The 16,474-nt window shown below is 48.3% G+C and overlaps 1 protein-coding gene across 3 annotated transcripts in view; it reads left to right on the forward strand.

Annotated features, from left to right (window-relative positions):
• The window catches only part of Fbxo10 (F-box protein 10), a 53,392-nt gene extending 38,246 nt beyond the window's left edge, over positions 1–15,146 (forward strand). For 2 of the 3 annotated variants that reach the window (XM_015492308.2, XM_048783353.1), the window contains 8 exons: positions 2,377–2,513; positions 4,554–4,624; positions 5,088–5,150; positions 6,090–6,242; positions 7,119–7,388; positions 8,701–9,014; positions 10,914–11,095; positions 13,319–15,146. In XM_015492308.2, the coding sequence (XP_015347794.1) occupies positions 2,377–2,513; positions 4,554–4,624; positions 5,088–5,150; positions 6,090–6,242; positions 7,119–7,388; positions 8,701–9,014; positions 10,914–11,095; positions 13,319–13,493 (1,365 nt within the window). In that variant the 3' untranslated portion in view covers positions 13,494–15,146. The remainder of the gene's footprint in view (positions 1–2,376; positions 2,514–4,553; positions 4,625–5,087; positions 5,151–6,089; positions 6,243–7,118; positions 7,389–8,700; positions 9,015–10,913; positions 11,096–13,318) is intronic. The other variant, XM_015492309.2, reaches the window with a different exon arrangement.
• Positions 15,147–16,474: the final 1,328 nt, after the last annotated feature.

Raw genomic sequence — 16,474 nt, forward strand, 5'->3', positions numbered from 1 at the left:
GAGACCCTTTCTCAAAATAAAAAAAAGGGCTGGTAATGTGACTGTTTGGTAAAGTCCTTCTGGGTTCAATCCCCAGTACTCAAAAGAAAAAGAATACATACATAGTGTCTGCTCCAAAAGACACTTGGATTTAAAAACAAGCCCCCAAAAGACTCCCTCATTAGTTTCTTTCTTTTCTATAAAATCAAGAGGGCATGTAAGATATATAGTTCAGAAAATGATTTGTTTCATGGATATTGTGAGGACATATTGAGTTTGATTTTATACCAATGTGAAAACCACTTAAAAATCTTAGAATTTCTGACCAATGATCTAAGAAACCAGCCCCCTTTTCAGTCTGGCATTCCTGAGAGACAGATTTCCAGAAATTGTGCACTTGGAAAAGTAATAGCCAACCTTAAGTGTAAAGTTTATTATATGCCAGATACTTTCCTAAGCACTGTGTAGATATTTACTTAATTCTCCTTTAATCCTTGTGTAGCCTTGGAAAGTAGACATACATTATCCCCATTTTACAAGTGAAGACACTGGCCACAAAGAGCAAAAGGATCTTGCCCAGCCACATAACCAGTGACAGCTGGGATTTGAATCCAGGCAGTCTGACTCAGTTGATGTTCTTAGCCCACTATATCTAGACTGGCAATGACAGGGTAGAGAAAGGAAAATTCCTAACTATTTTTAAAAAGACACACTAGCCAGCGTCCTCTGTCCACCACTCCACTTGCTGTGTTCCTGTCACACAGCAGGTGGCTGATGCACTGCCTTGGCCTAGGAACTTACTATCGCTGTTGCCAGAGATCAGAGGAGTTCTCTTTCCTATAGGCAGAGGGAAGAGGGGTAGATCACCTTAGCAGGTGGAGGGGGAAGAGAACAGAACAGCATGTTTCAGTCCTTGCTTTGTGAGTGGGGATGAGGGTGGATATACTGTTGCATATGCCTCACTCTCTGAGCTTGTCAGCTTTCAAGGGACTTCTCTCAGATAGTGGTTGCCTCTGTGGGTCTGCCAAACCCTTCAGAAATCAGGAAAGTAAGACTGAGGGTGTAGCTCAGTGATAGAATGCTTGCCTAGCAGGCCCTAGGTTCCATCCCCAGCACCAGGTGGAGGGGGGGGAGGTGTCAGGAAAGTAAGTGACAGTAAGGAAAGCTTGCAGCATGAAATGCTTTAAAGCAAACTCCATCATTGTCTCCATAAAATCATTTTGGAAGAGATTTACCTAGCCTTTAAGGGTGGGATTAAGCCAATAAGGTGGCACATGCCTGTGATCCCAGTGACTCAGGAGGCTGACACAGGAGGATCCCAAGTTCAAGGTCAGCCTCAGCAACTTAGTGAGACCCTCAGCACCTTAGCAAGACCCTGTCTCAAATAAAAACCAAACAGGGCTGGAGAGGTGGCTCAGTGGTAAAGTGCCCCTTGATTCAATCCCCAGTATAAGGGCAGGAGCAGAATGAGATTGTATTTCAGGAAATAAGGTGAGACAATGTTTTTGTAATTTTTTTGTAATGTAAAAAATATTAAGTCTTGGGCTGGGGCTCAGTGGTAGAGCACTTGCCTGGAACACATGGGGCACTGGGTTTGAGCCTTAGCACCACATAAAAATAAAATAAAGGTATTGTGTCCACCTACAAATAAAAAAATACATATTTAAAAATATATAATTAAGTTTCTACAAAAGCAACTAACTGGACTGGAAGACAGAAAAACTAGGTTTCAGATCTAGCTCTATCACAAATGTACTATAAAATCCTGGCCTGTTTCTCTGTTTACACAAAGTATCAGAAATATATATCTTTTAAGTGTCCTGAAGCTCAAATACTTCCTGTGACCCTCACAGGACAGCTGATTCCCCCAGCATTTGTGTCCTTCCACAGGCCTTCTCCTGAATGAGACATGAGGACCAAAACCAAATGGCTCCTGCCCCTCTCTGGATATAGTCCCTCTGGACTGCTAACATTCTATTGACCCTGGGCACTCCCCTTCCCTGAGACATGGGCTTCCTGGCCATGGGAGATGAGGCCTGAGTGGACAATTGTGGTACCCTGACTCTGGAGAGGCTCAGAAACTTTCCGTAGCCTGCCTTGCAAATGGAACCCAAGAGACCTCAGCAATAAATACCAGTGAAACTGTATCCAAGAGGCTGGGGGGAGAATTCCACACACACACACACCCCCGCCGTCTCCCTCGCTGTTTCCATACATGCACCTGTGCAGGAACAGCAGGGCAGCAGCGTGGTCCTATCCTTTTGCCATGTGATAAGGATCGTTGGTGACCTTTTCTCCACCATGTTCATCCTGGGCAGTCGGGTGGCAGTGATTGAGCACATGGCTTCTTGCTGCAGGTCAATCCTATCTTCTCTGATGTCTCGTTTTCACTTGCAGTGTAACCAGATCCACCACGGCCTTCGCTCCGGCATTGTTGTCCTTGGCAATGGGAAAGGCGTCATCAGGAACAACCAAATCTTTTCAAATAAGGAAGCTGGCATTTATATCCTGTATCACGGAAATCCAGTCGTGAGGTAAGTGGCACTGTCTGGCCAGTCCACAGTCTCCCTCTTTTCTGTTTCCCTACTCCCTTTTTTTCCTCCAATTGAAAACCTTTTTTGTTCACTACAATAACTGTACAGATGCAAATAAAGAAGAGACTTTGCTCATATCCCACCCCAATAACACAGTTGCTCTTGTGCTTCTGGCTCCCTTCCAGTTAACTGGGTGTAGGCATTCTATTCAGCAAACATTACTGAGCACTTCTAACAAGGGATAATAAAGGTAAACAAGGGGTAGACCCTGCTCACCAGGCACTTACTCTAATCTGGAGGACATGCATGTGCAGAAATTCAGTGTAAGATGAGAATAGCACAGAGATTTCCACTCACACGCCAACTCTGCTCACCTGATAGAGGCTACCTCCAGTGCCTCGGTGTTAAGATTCTAGGGCTACATCCGGCCTCATATGAGAACATGCTGGGATCCATTAGTGATGTGAGCCACAGGTGGGAAAAGAGGTATCAGGACTGGGACCCTGTATCTGCCATCCCTGTTATAGTATGGAGAAGATGGCAACAGAGTGGAATCAAGAGAAGGAAAGAATAGTTTTGACTAGAGGATATGTATGGGAAGGCCTCCCATTGGAGGTGGCCCTAGAGTTGACTTTGAAATAGGTATGACTTGGACTCCTGTGGAGCTGGGGGTGGGCATTCCTAGCAAAGGGAAAGCATGAACAAGAGGCAGCAGATCCAAGGGTGGGCAGACAGTCCACTGTGACTTGAGAACACCAGAATATATTGAATTGGGACTGTCCCAAGAAATTTGGACCCAGGGGTCATGGCAGCATGACCTTTTATAGCTGGGCAGCAGTCTGTCTGCCATGCCGCCAGTGGGAAGGAATGGTGGAGAAAAAGGCTTGAGCCTGACAGGAAGGGTCCTGGCTGAGGAAGGGGAAATTGCTTCTGGCAAGATAATGGGGAATATTTAAAGGTTTTTGAGCAGAAGAGTCACATGGTTATGTCTTCACTTTAATAAAATAGCTGGCAATAATGTGTAGCAGGTATAATCTGAGGTGTTTTACCCCAGCATCATTCCATTATAGGTGTTGCATGGCTTTGATATTTATCACTCGGAAGGTTTCAGAACTCTCCATTTTTTTGATATTCCAAAATTTTTATCCATTCCTATTACTATGAGGCAGATAATTTTTTTCTGTTAAAGGCACTTATTAAACTAACTTTTATTTATTTATGTATTTATTTATTTAGTACTAGGGATTGAATCTAGGGGTGCTTAACCACTGAGCCACATCCTCAGTCCTTTTTAATGTTTTATTTAGACACAGGGTCTTGCTAAGTTGCTGAGGTAGCTTTGAACCTGTGATCCTCCTGCCTCCACCTCCCAAATCACTGGGATTACAGGTGTGTGCCACCATGCCCAGCTTACTAAAGTAACCTGTGCTTATAGTGCAATGGTGCTGGGGAACTGTTGCAGAGTTTTGAGTGAAGAATATCATGATGAGACCAGTGTCATGGGTTTTTAAAAAATGAAGGCACCTTGAGAGAATATATTGTGCTTTTTCCCTTTTGGTTTCTTTGTAATAGGAAGCAGGACTCTGGGCAAGGACACAGAATGAAGTTTGAGATCCCTGAAATGGCCAGGATGAGGCAGGCCATAGCATCTTTTTTGCCATTGAGAGATAATGACCTATACCCCCAAGCTAGCTTAGCATAGCCTCCTATGGATTCTTCATGCCAGCAAGACTTTACCTGTGGTCCATGCAGCACGGTGACATCTATTTAAAATTATGTTTATATGTAGATGACAGTAAAGAGGAACCACAAAGAACTGGATATCATTGTGCTTCCATTATATAGTCATGGGCTGAGTTTTTGGTCAGGCTATCCCAGGGACAACCAAAGGTTTCTAAATTCATGTCTTATAGGACTTGAGGAGCTGCTTTATGCCCCTTTGAACTTGAACCATTGGGAAATCCACCAAGGAAGGCATTGTCTTGAAGCAGATGTCGGTACCCTGGCCTCACTCTTTGTCTTACTTGCCTTCCGTTTCAGCGGGAACCACATCTTCAAGGGCCGTGCAGCTGGCATAGCAGTGAACGAGAATGGCAAAGGCCTCATCACAGGTATGGGATGGGAACTGTCTGAAGCCATGGCTAGCAAAGACAATGGACAGCCAAGCCACTGTCCCCTGGTATCACCCCCACCAGCTTCAGGACCTTACACCACTCCATGCAAGCTCGCAGGGTCGTGGGCTTCATGCTGGCCAGGCTTCTCATGAGATGGGCGTGGCACAGCACCAAAGGAGTGTCTGCTCTCTGCCAGGCCCAGAGCTGACAGTAGCTCAATGGGTACCTCACAGTCCTTCCAGAAGCACCAATGTCAGATGTCCTATGGGCTTCCACCTACTCTGGAAATCTGTCTGGCCAACACCTGCTCATCCTTTAGGTCTTGGCTCCAGCATCCCTTCTCAGGAAAGGCTTCCCTGACCTCCTCTTAGATACAGATACTCACTGCACCCAGGATGTCTCCTCTGCAGGACATTTATTTAATTTCTTAGAGCTTTGTTTTGTCCATCTCTTATGTTAGGCAGCATATTCCCCAAGGCCAGGATCAAGTCTGCAGGATGCGTGGATGGAGGCTCAGCACAGAGTGAGTCATGCCTGGGATCTTGGCCCAGGGAATCCCCTGACTGCATCCAGCTGCCATTCATCCACCACTTAATGAGCACTCACTGTGCAGGCCCTGTTCTAGGAGCTGGAGATACAGCAGTGAATGAAATAGATGCTGTCCCTGCTCTCAGGAACTGACATTTTAGAGGGGAAAGCAAGTGAATAGTTTAAGCATACATATACAAGTAAAACTGGCCTGGGGTGATAAGGGCTTTATAGGTCCTTGGCATGAGATGATAAAAGTGTTGCTCAATTGTGTGGTCAGGGCAGGCCTTTCTGAGATGGTAAAACATCAGTTAGAACCCAGAAAGTGGTAAAGAGCCAGGGAAAAAAACTCCCCATACAAGGTCACCCCGGGGAACAGATTTGGCACGCCTGAGCAGAGATCACTTGCAGGACTGGAGTGTGGCAAGCAAGGGGGAGAGACATGAGATGGGGACACAGAAACAGAACAGGGCCAGTCACACAGGATTTCAGAGCCCTTGCATCCTAGTCCCAGGAGGCTGCGAGTCTGCCCTGCTGGAGAAGCCATGTACAAGACCACCCTTCTGACTTGGGACCTCTTAATCCACTCCTGGAGGAGGGGATAGCTCCTGGGAAGAGAAAAGGGTCTAGTCAGTGGAGCTGAGGCTGAGCAGGAATGGCCGGATTCCACTTCTGGGGTTCGGAAGCCAGCTTGCTCTTACTCATGGGTCTCAAGGCCACTGGGCACAGTGGGTGGGAGCTATGAGAGTGCACACACACAAACCTTGCCCTTGGGGAAAGCAGACAAGGTCCTGAAACAGCAGTGGACAAACTCTGGGGTGTGGATTGCTGACACCCTGGTCTGGGGTGTCCTTTCTCTTAGCTGTGTGAGTCCTCATTGCCAGCACTGCAGGTGACCTTTGGGTTTTAACTTTCTTTACACCTCTTTTCATAGAAAATGTCATCCGTGAGAATCAGTGGGGAGGTGTGGACATCCGCCGCGGAGGGATCCCCGTCCTCAGGAGTAACCTCATCTGCTTTGGCTACTCAGATGGTGTGGTCGTAGGCGACGAAGGCAAAGGACTAATAGAAGGAAATACTATCTATGGTGAGGAGCATGTTCCCAGGGGTTGGTTCTGGGGTCCAGCCCCACCAAGGAGACAGGAAGCCACATTCCATCTCCAGCCTACAGGTACTGAGAAAGTCACCAACTTCCCTGGACCTCAGAGACCTCATCTGAGGAACAAGAACTGCCTCAGGCCTCGCTTAATGAAGAGTATCTATTGTAAATGACCCATAATACACCCTGAGCCCATTAGGTCAGCAGAGCAGAGGCTTTTCCCTATGTAAAATAGTAAAAGCAAGAGCTGGCTTATGCCAAGAGGCTGCCTATTTAAGCTCCAACACATCTAACTCTCCTGTTGCTCCAGAAAATTGAAAATATAATGGGAAAACAGGATAATCAGAGAGAGAATTATTCTTCCTCACTCTGTGGCTTTGGGCAAGGCCTTAATCTTTCTGGACTCTCTCTCTAGTAATAATTACAGATAGCATTTATTCAGACCACCTCTCTGCTGGCTCCTTTCTATGTATTATCACATTTAATCCTGACTGCCTTCTAAAGGTACAGTTAGGAGGAAACTGAGGCACAGAGATTTGATAACTTTCTCAAGGTCACACAGCTAGGATGTGGCAAGGCTGGGATTCAAACTGGGGCTACTCCCTCCGTACAGGGAGGGCTTGGCACTGCCACTGTTCCTGATCTGGCAATGTGGCTTGACAGCACTTTTATACCTGATGGAATGACCCTGGCTTGAGATTGACCTGGTCGTTATCCTCCCTCTTGTATGAAGGAGAAGCCAACAGCCTCAGGTGCTAAAGTGACTTATTCCAGGCTGCTGCCTTTCTGCGTCCCGGTTGGGGAGACACGGTGCTAGGTCACCCATTGCTGCATGTCAGTAACCAGCTCTTCTCCCTGTCCCAGCTAACAAGGGCTGTGGTGTGTGGATGATGTCATCCAGCCTGCCCCACGTCACCAGCAACCATGTGAGCTATAATGGCCTGTATGGAGTGGCAGTTTTTAGCCAGAAGGATGGCTCCAGTGAGTTCCCTGGAGGCCATGGGGCCCAAGAGAACTTCAGCGAGGATGGGGATGCCATCCTCTGGGAGACAGAGCTGGAGAAGGAGGACGATCCACTGCGGCGGCCCCTCACTATAGCCCTTGTGGAGTCCAACAGTATTAATCACAACGGAGGTGAGTGTGCCCCCAGCCCCAACTGCAGAACTCACTCTCTTAAGGACCCTCCGCAGACTGGTCCCAGCGTGACCTCATCAGCTACTTCTCTCTGCCACATTTTTACCTCCTACCCTACAAGCTTCCCTCTTGCCTGAAATTCCTTCTCCCATTCAGACATCCCAAGTCACCTTGAACTTCTGAACACTGTGAACACATCTGTCCATCCTCTCCCTGGAATTTTGCTCTCCTCCCATCCCCAATGACATGTTTATAGGGCAAGAATCACTGACGGGTGCCAGTGGGGAAGGACTCCATCCCTGGCTTTCATCTGGGAGTCACAGAGGACAAGGAGAGCAACAGCCAGCAAGCAGCCCCAGCCCACCTTTCTGGGAAATGAGTTCTGTCCCCTCTCACTCAGGGTTTCCTCCATGTGGTCATGCTGTCCGTCAAGACAGGCAAAGCCACATAATTCACAACTTATTTTTGCTGTTCTCAACCAAGCCAGGAGAACCTGCAGGCAGATGCCCCTGAGAGGTTCAAACTCACAGGCTCACAGCTCAGCTGCTTCCATAGGTCCCAGTCATTGTTCCCCACACCCTCCCCACCCTGCCACCCCCGCTCTCTTGCTGCATCAGAGGGCAGATGTAATGCCACAGAATCCTCCTCACACCAGGTCTGGCACCATGCTCTCTGTCCCTGACAAGATAGGGGCTCTACTGCCTGCTCTGGGCTTTGTCCTACATGTATACAGTGTCTCTGGGCATACCGTCCCCAAGCACCATTTTTCCTTTCCAAAATATCTAACACCTTTTTTAGACCCATATTACTTAGCTTGACAAATTTTTCTACTCAAAAATTATAGAATGTCCCTGATGAAGAAAATGTCCCAAAACAATAGAGAGGCAGATTCCAGTTCAGTATGGGAAAGAAAATGCCTTTCTAGCAGGTAGAGTTGTCTGGAGGTGGCATGGGCAGCCTTGAGGAGGTAGTGAGGTCCTTGTCACAGGAGGTACAAACAGTGGTAGGATGCTATTGTAGGAGGCATTCAAGACTGGGTTGAGAGCTTAGGCTAAAGGTCCAGGGGCGCCAAAGAGTCTTCTCCTAGCCTGTGTCCCTGGTTGCCTTTCACGAGGGCTTGCTTCAGCAGGGAGAGTTTTTCTGATACTCCTGGGTTTCCTCCTGCTGTCTCTCCTCACTGAGAAGATGAGACCCGAGGCCAGCTCTGAGTCACTGCCTCTTCCCCATCTCTCTCCTGAGGCATCTAGTTCAGGGAAGGCTTTCTTGATGGGTGTTGTCGGGGCTGACCTGCTTTCTCCCCTTCTGCCTGCAGCTTCAGGACTCTATGTCCAGAGCAGCGAGGCTCTGCAAGTCATCACCAATGTGATCCACGCCAACGGGGACAGAGGTATCACTGTGGCCCAGAGCGGCCAGCTCACCCGTGTGGCCAACAACAGCATTTCCTGTAACCGCCAGAGTGGGGTCAAGGTGGAGGCCCAGTGCAAGGTGGAACTTCGGGGCAATGGTATATATGACAACAGAGGCCATGGCATCATCACTAAGGGCGACAGCACTGTCGTCGTTGAAAATGACATCATTGGCAACCGGGGCAGTGGTCTGCAGTTGCTCCCCAGGTCTGACACTAAGGTGAGGAGATGCACATGTGTGTGATGTGTGGTGCTGACACAGGGCCCAGCCGTGGGACACAGGGCCAGCTCTGGCTCATGCTGTGCTCTGAGAAGCAGAACCACAAGCATTCAGCCCTGTAGGAACATCATCCTTCCTGTCCACACTGGGCCTGGGAGATGTGGTTGGGCCTTACACAGGAGCAGACATTGGAACAACAATTCACCTGCAAGAAGCCAGGAATGGCCACTCACAGTGGCACATGCCTGTAATCCCAGCTGCAGGAGGCTGAGGCAAGAGGATTGCAAGTTCAAAGACAGCCTCAGCAAAAGTGAGGTGCTAGGCAGCTCAGTGAGACCCTGTCTTTAAAAATATAGGTGGGGATGTGGCTCAGTGGTCGGGTGCCCCTGAGTTCAATTCCTGGTCCCTTCCTGCCCTCCCCCCAAAAAGCCAGAAATGAACTGGGCAGAGTGACACACACCTGTAATCCCAGGAATTCAGGAGGCTGTGGTAAGAGGATCACAAGTTTGAGGCCAGCTTGGACAACTTAATGAGACCCTATCTCAAAATAAAAGGAGCTGAGTTGTTCCCTCAAATCCTCAGTACCTAAAAAATAAAGAAAAGCCAGGAATGGGGATGTCATCTCCTGTACTCATGGAGTTGGAAGCTTCCTGAGGTATCAATGTATCTTCATGGTCTCCAGATCAAGATCGCCTGCCCTAACAGAATAATCTTGTACAGATCCTGTTATCCAGTAGGTGCTTAATGAGGAGAGAAATCCTGCCTCCAGGCATTTGATTGCACTATTCTCTGTGTACTGAGAGTCCCTCTACCTTCTGTGCTACCTCAACTGTGCACCTTAGATGTCACCTTCTTCATGAAGACTCCCTGATTTCCCCAGGCCTTTGAAGGGCCCCTTTTCTGGACTTCTGTGATACTTATGCCCACCCCTGCCTCACACAGCACTACCCACAGTGCTCCATATCTGTTCCTTTACCTGTTTGTCTCCCCACAAGTCTGTAAACTCTGAGCACTTTTATGCAAAGCATTGTGCTGAGTGCGAGGGTTTCCCTGTAGGGCTAAACAAATGCAGTCCCTACCTTTGCAGAATTATAATCCCAAAGGTGGTTTTCAGTTCTGGAGCTCCATGAGTTGGTGACTTAAGCAAAGAGTAAAGAATTCCTGGGCTGGGGATGTGGCTGAAGCAGTAGTGCGCTCGCCTGGCATGCGCGGGGCGCTGGGTTCGATCCTCAGCACCACATAAAAAAATAAATAAAATAAAGATGTTTTGTCCACCGAAAACTAAAAAATAAATATATATATTAAAAAAAGGAATTCCTTGACTTTGCATCTGAGGTCAGTGGGAGTGATGGAAGGAAGGTGGGGCTCACTGTTGCCTCAGTTGGGTGGCCAGTGGCCCTGGCTTCTGGCACCAATATCCCCTGTTTCCAGGCCTTTGCACATTGTTCCCTCTTCCTGGATAACTCTCCTCTCCTCCACACTGACTATCACTGCCTCCAAGAAGCCTTCCCAGGTTCCCCCGGGCTGATCTCCATATCCTTTTCTGAGCTCCCGTGGATCTGTACTGACCTACCTAGCATACTCAAACCCCTCAAGGGTTTGTTCTTTTGCAGTGTTGGGAATGGGGGTCTTCACTCATGATGGGCAAGTCCTTTACCATGGAGCTGCACCCCAGCCCTTTAAATATATATATATTTTTTGAAACAAGTTCTCACTAAGTTACTCAGGATGTCCTGGAACTTGCAACCCTCTGTCTTAGCCTCCCGAGTAGCTGGGATTACAAGCCTGCACCGCTATACCCAGCTTTGTACCCCTTGGTTTTATAACTGATCATTCGCTTGCCTGGTTCCCCCCACTGTGAGTCTCTGAGGTGTGACAAGCTCTGGCTACTTCTCTCAGGTACTAAAGAACCGGATCCACTCATTCCGAGCCTACGGCATTGCAGTGCGGGGCCGCGCCAAGGCCCTGGTACAGGAGAACATCATCTTCCAGGGCAAGAGCAACAAGACCATCTTTCAGCAGATCTCAAATAACCGAGAATGCATCATGCAAAACAACAAGTTCCTGGTCTTAAAGAAAAAGTAAGTGCCTGGGGCTGCCTAAACTAGTCTTCCAGAACCACAGCAAAGTTGCTGGGGAAGCCAGACCAGGCCAGTAGTCATTGCTGCTGCCCTGCTCCCTGCATCCTGCCAGCTGTTGGCTCTAGTCAGGTAAAGGCCTGTCCTCAGGTTTTGTGACAGGCCGGAGCTGAGGACTCGCCCCCGACTTTTTTTTTTTATGTGTATGTGTGTGGTATTGGTTATTTAGCCCAGGGACACTTTACCACTGAGCTACATCCCCAGCCTGTTGTGTTGTTTTGTTTGTTGATTATTTTGAGACAGGGACTTGCTGAGGCTGGCCTCAAACTTGCAGTCCTCCTCCAAATTGCTGGGATTATAGGCATGTGCCACTGTGATTTTGCCCAGTGAGGGAAAAACTTTTTTTTTTTTTTAGTACTGGGGTTTGAACCCAGGGACACTTAACCACTGAGCCACATCCTCAGCCCTATTTTTTATTTTATTTAGAGATAGGGCCTCACTAGTTGCCAAAGCTGGCTTCGAACTTGTGATCCTCCTGCCTCAGCCTCCCAAGCCACTGGGATTACAGGCATGCGCCACTGTGCCTGGCAGGAAAAACTTTTTTAAGAGTTGGGAATAGGGCTGGGTGGGGTTGTGGCTCAGCAGTAGAGTGCTCACCCAGCACGTGCAAGACTCAGGGTTCGATCCTCTGTACCACATAAAAATAAATAAAATCAAAGTATTGTGTCCAACTGCAACTAAAAAAAAAAAAAAAAAGAGCAGTTGGGAACATGTGGGTTTTAAATCTCCGTTCTGCCAATTACTCAATTACTCATTGTGTGACCTTGGGAAGATCACCTAACATTTCTAGGCCTTAGTAAAATCTAGTTAATAATACCTGTTTTGTGGCACCAATTTAGGATAAAATAAAATCTTGTGACCTAGATGAACATCTGAGGTGTTATATAAATGCTAGTTGCTGCTGCTGCCACTGTCCTTGTTTCAGTGCCTCTGGGTGTCACTACTGCCTCCCACTCATCAAGCCTCTTTGTGTCCTCTCCCCTAATACCAAATTTCAGGCAGTCACCAGGCCCCTCTTGATTCCACTTCTAAAGTGATCTTATATTTGGCATCTGAGGTCTCAGCACCTCACCATGAACTGTGGCCAGAGTTACCAGCACAGCTGCCTCCCTTGTTTATGGATGGCCTCTGTTCTGAGTGGTCAGCGCTTTGCTGTACGGTTGTATAAATAACAGTGATAGCCAGGCCCAGTGGCGCATGCCTGTCATCCCAGCAGCTCGGGAGGCTGAGGCTGAAGGATCATGAGTTCAAAGCCAGCCTCAGCAACTTAATGAGACCCTAAGTGACTCAGTAAGACCCTGTCCCAAAATTTAAAAAAAAATAAGTAACAGTGATAGGCCAGGTGTGGTGGCGAAGGCCTATAACCTCAGTGACACCCCAGTCCAGAACATAGTCTTTTGACTCTGGTTCTTTCACTTGGCTTAGCCCATTCAAGGTCCATGGTGTTGCTTTGAGTGGCTTGTTCCTTGTTGCTGTTGAGTAACTTCCATGTATATATGTAGAAATTTGCTCATTCATATGCTGAAAGGCCGGTAGTTGCTAGTTTTGGGTAGTTATGAATAAAACTTCTATATATGTTCATGGTCACATAGCTGGGGGAAAGAGGATAGTGAAAGAGATCAAATGATCTCATTTCCAGATCCTTATTTAAATATGGAGAAATTGAGGTCTTTGGAGGGAACTTGCCCAAGGTTCCATGCAGAATTATAGAATTAGAGGCAGAGCAGGACTTAGAATGCAGGAGGTTTGTTCTTCCATGTCATGTCCCACCTCTCTGGGTTATCACTAACTCAGGAGACAAAACCTACATCCGGATTTTTTGTTGTTGTTTGGGTTTTGTTTTTGTTTTTGTTTTGGTACCAGAGATTGAACCCAGGGGCACTTAACAATTGAGCCACATCCCCAGCTCTCTTTTATTTTGTATTTTGAGACAGGGTCTCACTAAGTTGGTTAGGGCCTTGCTGAGTTGCTGAGGCTGGTTTTGAACTCATGATCCTCCTGCCTCAGCCTCCTGATCCACTGGGATTACAGGCATGCGTCTCTGCCCCCAGCTGACCTACACCTGGATTGTAACATGGGGATCCAGTGATCTGGAGCCCGAGATGAGAATGTTCAGCAAGTGCCCAGACCTCCCAGAGTTCACTGGCTTTCCTTTTGTACATCCAGGTCTGACACATGGCGCCTGGTGAACCCACCAGCACGGCCTCATCTGGAAAACTCTCTCAGGGGCCCCTCTGCAGCCCATAGTGGGCAGAAAGTGACAGCCATGGCAACCAGGATCACAGCCCGTGTGGAAGGGGGCTACCACAGCAACCGCAGCATCTTCTGCACCATCCTGTAAGGACAGACATCTGCCTCAGGCTCAGGCCCTTGCAGGCGTTCAGAAGAGCTGGGGCAAAGGTCCTGGGATGGAAGCAGTGCCTGAGAACACTCCACCCTTCCCTCCTCTTTCCCATCGTTCCCTGGAAAACCACAACCCAGTCCTTCTAGGGACTAAGAACAAGGTACCTCCAGACCCCTTCAGCTCCACAGGCCTCAGCAGGAAGGAACTTGAAAATGCTTTTCAGGAAGGAACAGAAATGGAGGGTTTCCAGTCACCCCAGCACTTGTGGAGATTATACAGAGTTGGGGAGACTCACAGTTCATGAAGCTTTCGAGTCAGGATTCCTCTGAGTTATAGGGAACCTTGTTTTACACACACCAAATCCAGACTCTTCTCAGGGAAGAGATTTAATTCTGAGGGAGGAAGTGATTCTGGCGGGAAGGAGACAGCTGCTCCAGAATTGCCCCCTTTCCTGGACTTGCCATGCCCCTGGTCTCCCCCACAGCCTCCCAGCTGTCTCATGAGGCTTCCTTATGAATAGTTCTCTTTGACTTGGACGTGGCCCTATAGGGAGGAAGGGGCTTGGGATGGGAAGTCCCTCATGAAAGGCTGCCCTGGGGATGACAAAAGGACATACTACAAACAGGAGCCTGCGGCAGGTGCTAGTTAGGCTGGGCAGTGCAGGGATGCAGGAAGCTCCACTGTCCTCAAGGAGCTCCCAAGCTCAGGAGGATGTTAGTCCAGTGCCTGCTGCAGGGTTCAGACCTCATGTGAGTGCACCCCCACAGCTGCCCTCCAGGCCCCAGCCTGTCCAGATCGGGGTGCTGGGCCCTGGATATGTCCACCTTCTCATGGGTGATCACCTGCCTTTACCAGCCTTGCCGTGTTCCCCAATCTGTGCCTTGGCTCCAGCGTTCCTCTTCCCAGCATGCCCTTCTCTGCCCCACCCATTCCTCAAGGTTTAGCTTAGACACTGCCATCTTCACATGCTCTCCCCTCACTCAGATGACAATGTTGTTCCCGTCTGAGCCCCAATTGCCCCTCTGCTGTTCCCTCAGGGCACTGAGCACTTTTTGCCTTGTTTTACAAATATCTGGGTCCACACCCTGTCCCACCCACTTGCCTGCGAACTCTATTAGGCCACATCTGTATCCCAGGTCCCAGCCCAGAGCTAGGGTGGGGGTAGTGGCCTGAGTGAGGAGAGGAAGGCCAGCTCCCAAAGGGCTTTATTGGACTGTCCTGTGAATGTATCAGGGTTCCAAAGCCAGTGGGACTGGGTCCCCACAGTTTGAGGGGGCTGTCCAGATGCAGGGCCAGCTCAACCTCAACTATCCCCTTCCACTCAGGGCAGGGCCTTCACCAGCCTATTGGGGTCACTGTCCAGCACTTCCCCAGGCTGATTCTGTCAGGCCCCAGGTGCTGCTCTGGTGGGGTGGGGTGGGAGGGGAGTAGAGGGAGCCAGGAGAACTGGCTTCTCCGTGAAGACTTCAGACACAAAAGCGCTGGTCCCTCCCATCCCCAGCACTGTCCTTTGCACTTCTGTTTGGTGGCCCCAATGTGAGTCGCTGTACAAAATGCTGCCTTTGTTATTTTGTAAGAAATGACTTTTCTGTGAACCAAGAACTTGTGAAAATCTCAGTAACCAAATAAAGTTCTATATTTTAAAAGAGGCATATTAGAGGACTCTTTGGTTTGGACACTTGCTGGAGATTCCAGAGGCCAGATAAAGGCCCAGCAGGGCCCTGACCTTCCCAGAGGTGCTAGTACTTCCTCCACTTATCAGGGAGCTTGTTGGAAGGACTGCCTTTCAGAGTTGCAGTGTCCTGTGTCACCATCAGGTTATTACTCCAGTCCAGCCTGTCCCCTAAGGCTTTGTGAAGATAAGTTATAGGCCCTCCATGTAGATCACTTGATGGTCAGCAAAGAGTCCTCAGATGCACAAACACTTCTTCCCAACTTCAGTTACTCAGCCTCTTAAAATTTTTGCTATAGCTGGGTGCCATCACACATACTTGTAATCCCAGCAGCTTGGGAGGCTGAGGCAAGAATTCCAATCTTGAGTTCAAGGTCAGCCTCAGCAATTTAGCAAGGCTCTAAGCAACTCAGTGAGACCTGTCTCTAAATAAAATATAATAAAGGGCTGGAGACATGGCTCAGTGGTTAACTGTCCTGGGTTAAATCCCCTGGACAAAAAAAAAAAAAAAAAAAAAAAAAAAAAAAAAAAAAAAAAAAAAANATTTTTTGTGGGTTTTTTTTTTTTTTTTTTTTTTGTCTTTGAATAATCTTCCCTGAAAATGCTTTGGTTTAGCTCTTAGCATCCTACTCCTGAGCTCTTAGGAAACTTGCTTTCTTTTGGGCTACATATTTCTTCAGGACAAGATACATTTTGGAATGGTTTCATGTCTTTTGAACTTTTTTTCTTGAGTTGCTTCCCATAGAAGGGCTTCTCAGAGGAGCATGAGCTTTCTTGTGTATCTCCTTATGACTGGAGTTACGGTGTCCTTCAGTTAATGAGAACCGTTTTTTTGTAAACTGTTGAGAGCCACAGCTGAAGGGGCCCCAGCAAACTTCCAGCTGCCGGCTGATGATTGGCTCACAGCGGCCCCAGCAACATCTAGCTGATTGACTCCTCTGCGGTGATGCTCATTGGGCTGTTTCCCTGCCCTTTCAGACCACGGAGCTGCTCATTGGGGGACTTTTTTGGCTCCGCCCACGTGACCCAGCCAATCGGCCTCAAGAGCAGGAGGATTGTGGGAGGTGGAGAGAAGCTTGTGTGGGAGAGAGAGGCTTGTGGAAAGCCGGTGGTGGCAGTTGAGGCTCTGAGAGTTTTTCCTGAGAGGCTGTTTTGTTTGGCGTGTGTGGTTCTAAAAATAAAGTTAGTTTCTTTTGACAAGTGGCTCCTGATTGTGCCCAGCCAGACTGCGGCAGTAAACACCTTCATCATATTACATGACATACCCTACATCACCCCTAATGTGCTTCCCACGTACTCCTACATT

This window comes from Marmota marmota, unplaced genomic scaffold (genome assembly GCF_001458135.2).
Source record: "Marmota marmota marmota unplaced genomic scaffold, marMar, whole genome shotgun sequence".
Classification (NCBI taxonomy): domain Eukaryota; kingdom Metazoa; phylum Chordata; class Mammalia; order Rodentia; family Sciuridae; genus Marmota; species Marmota marmota.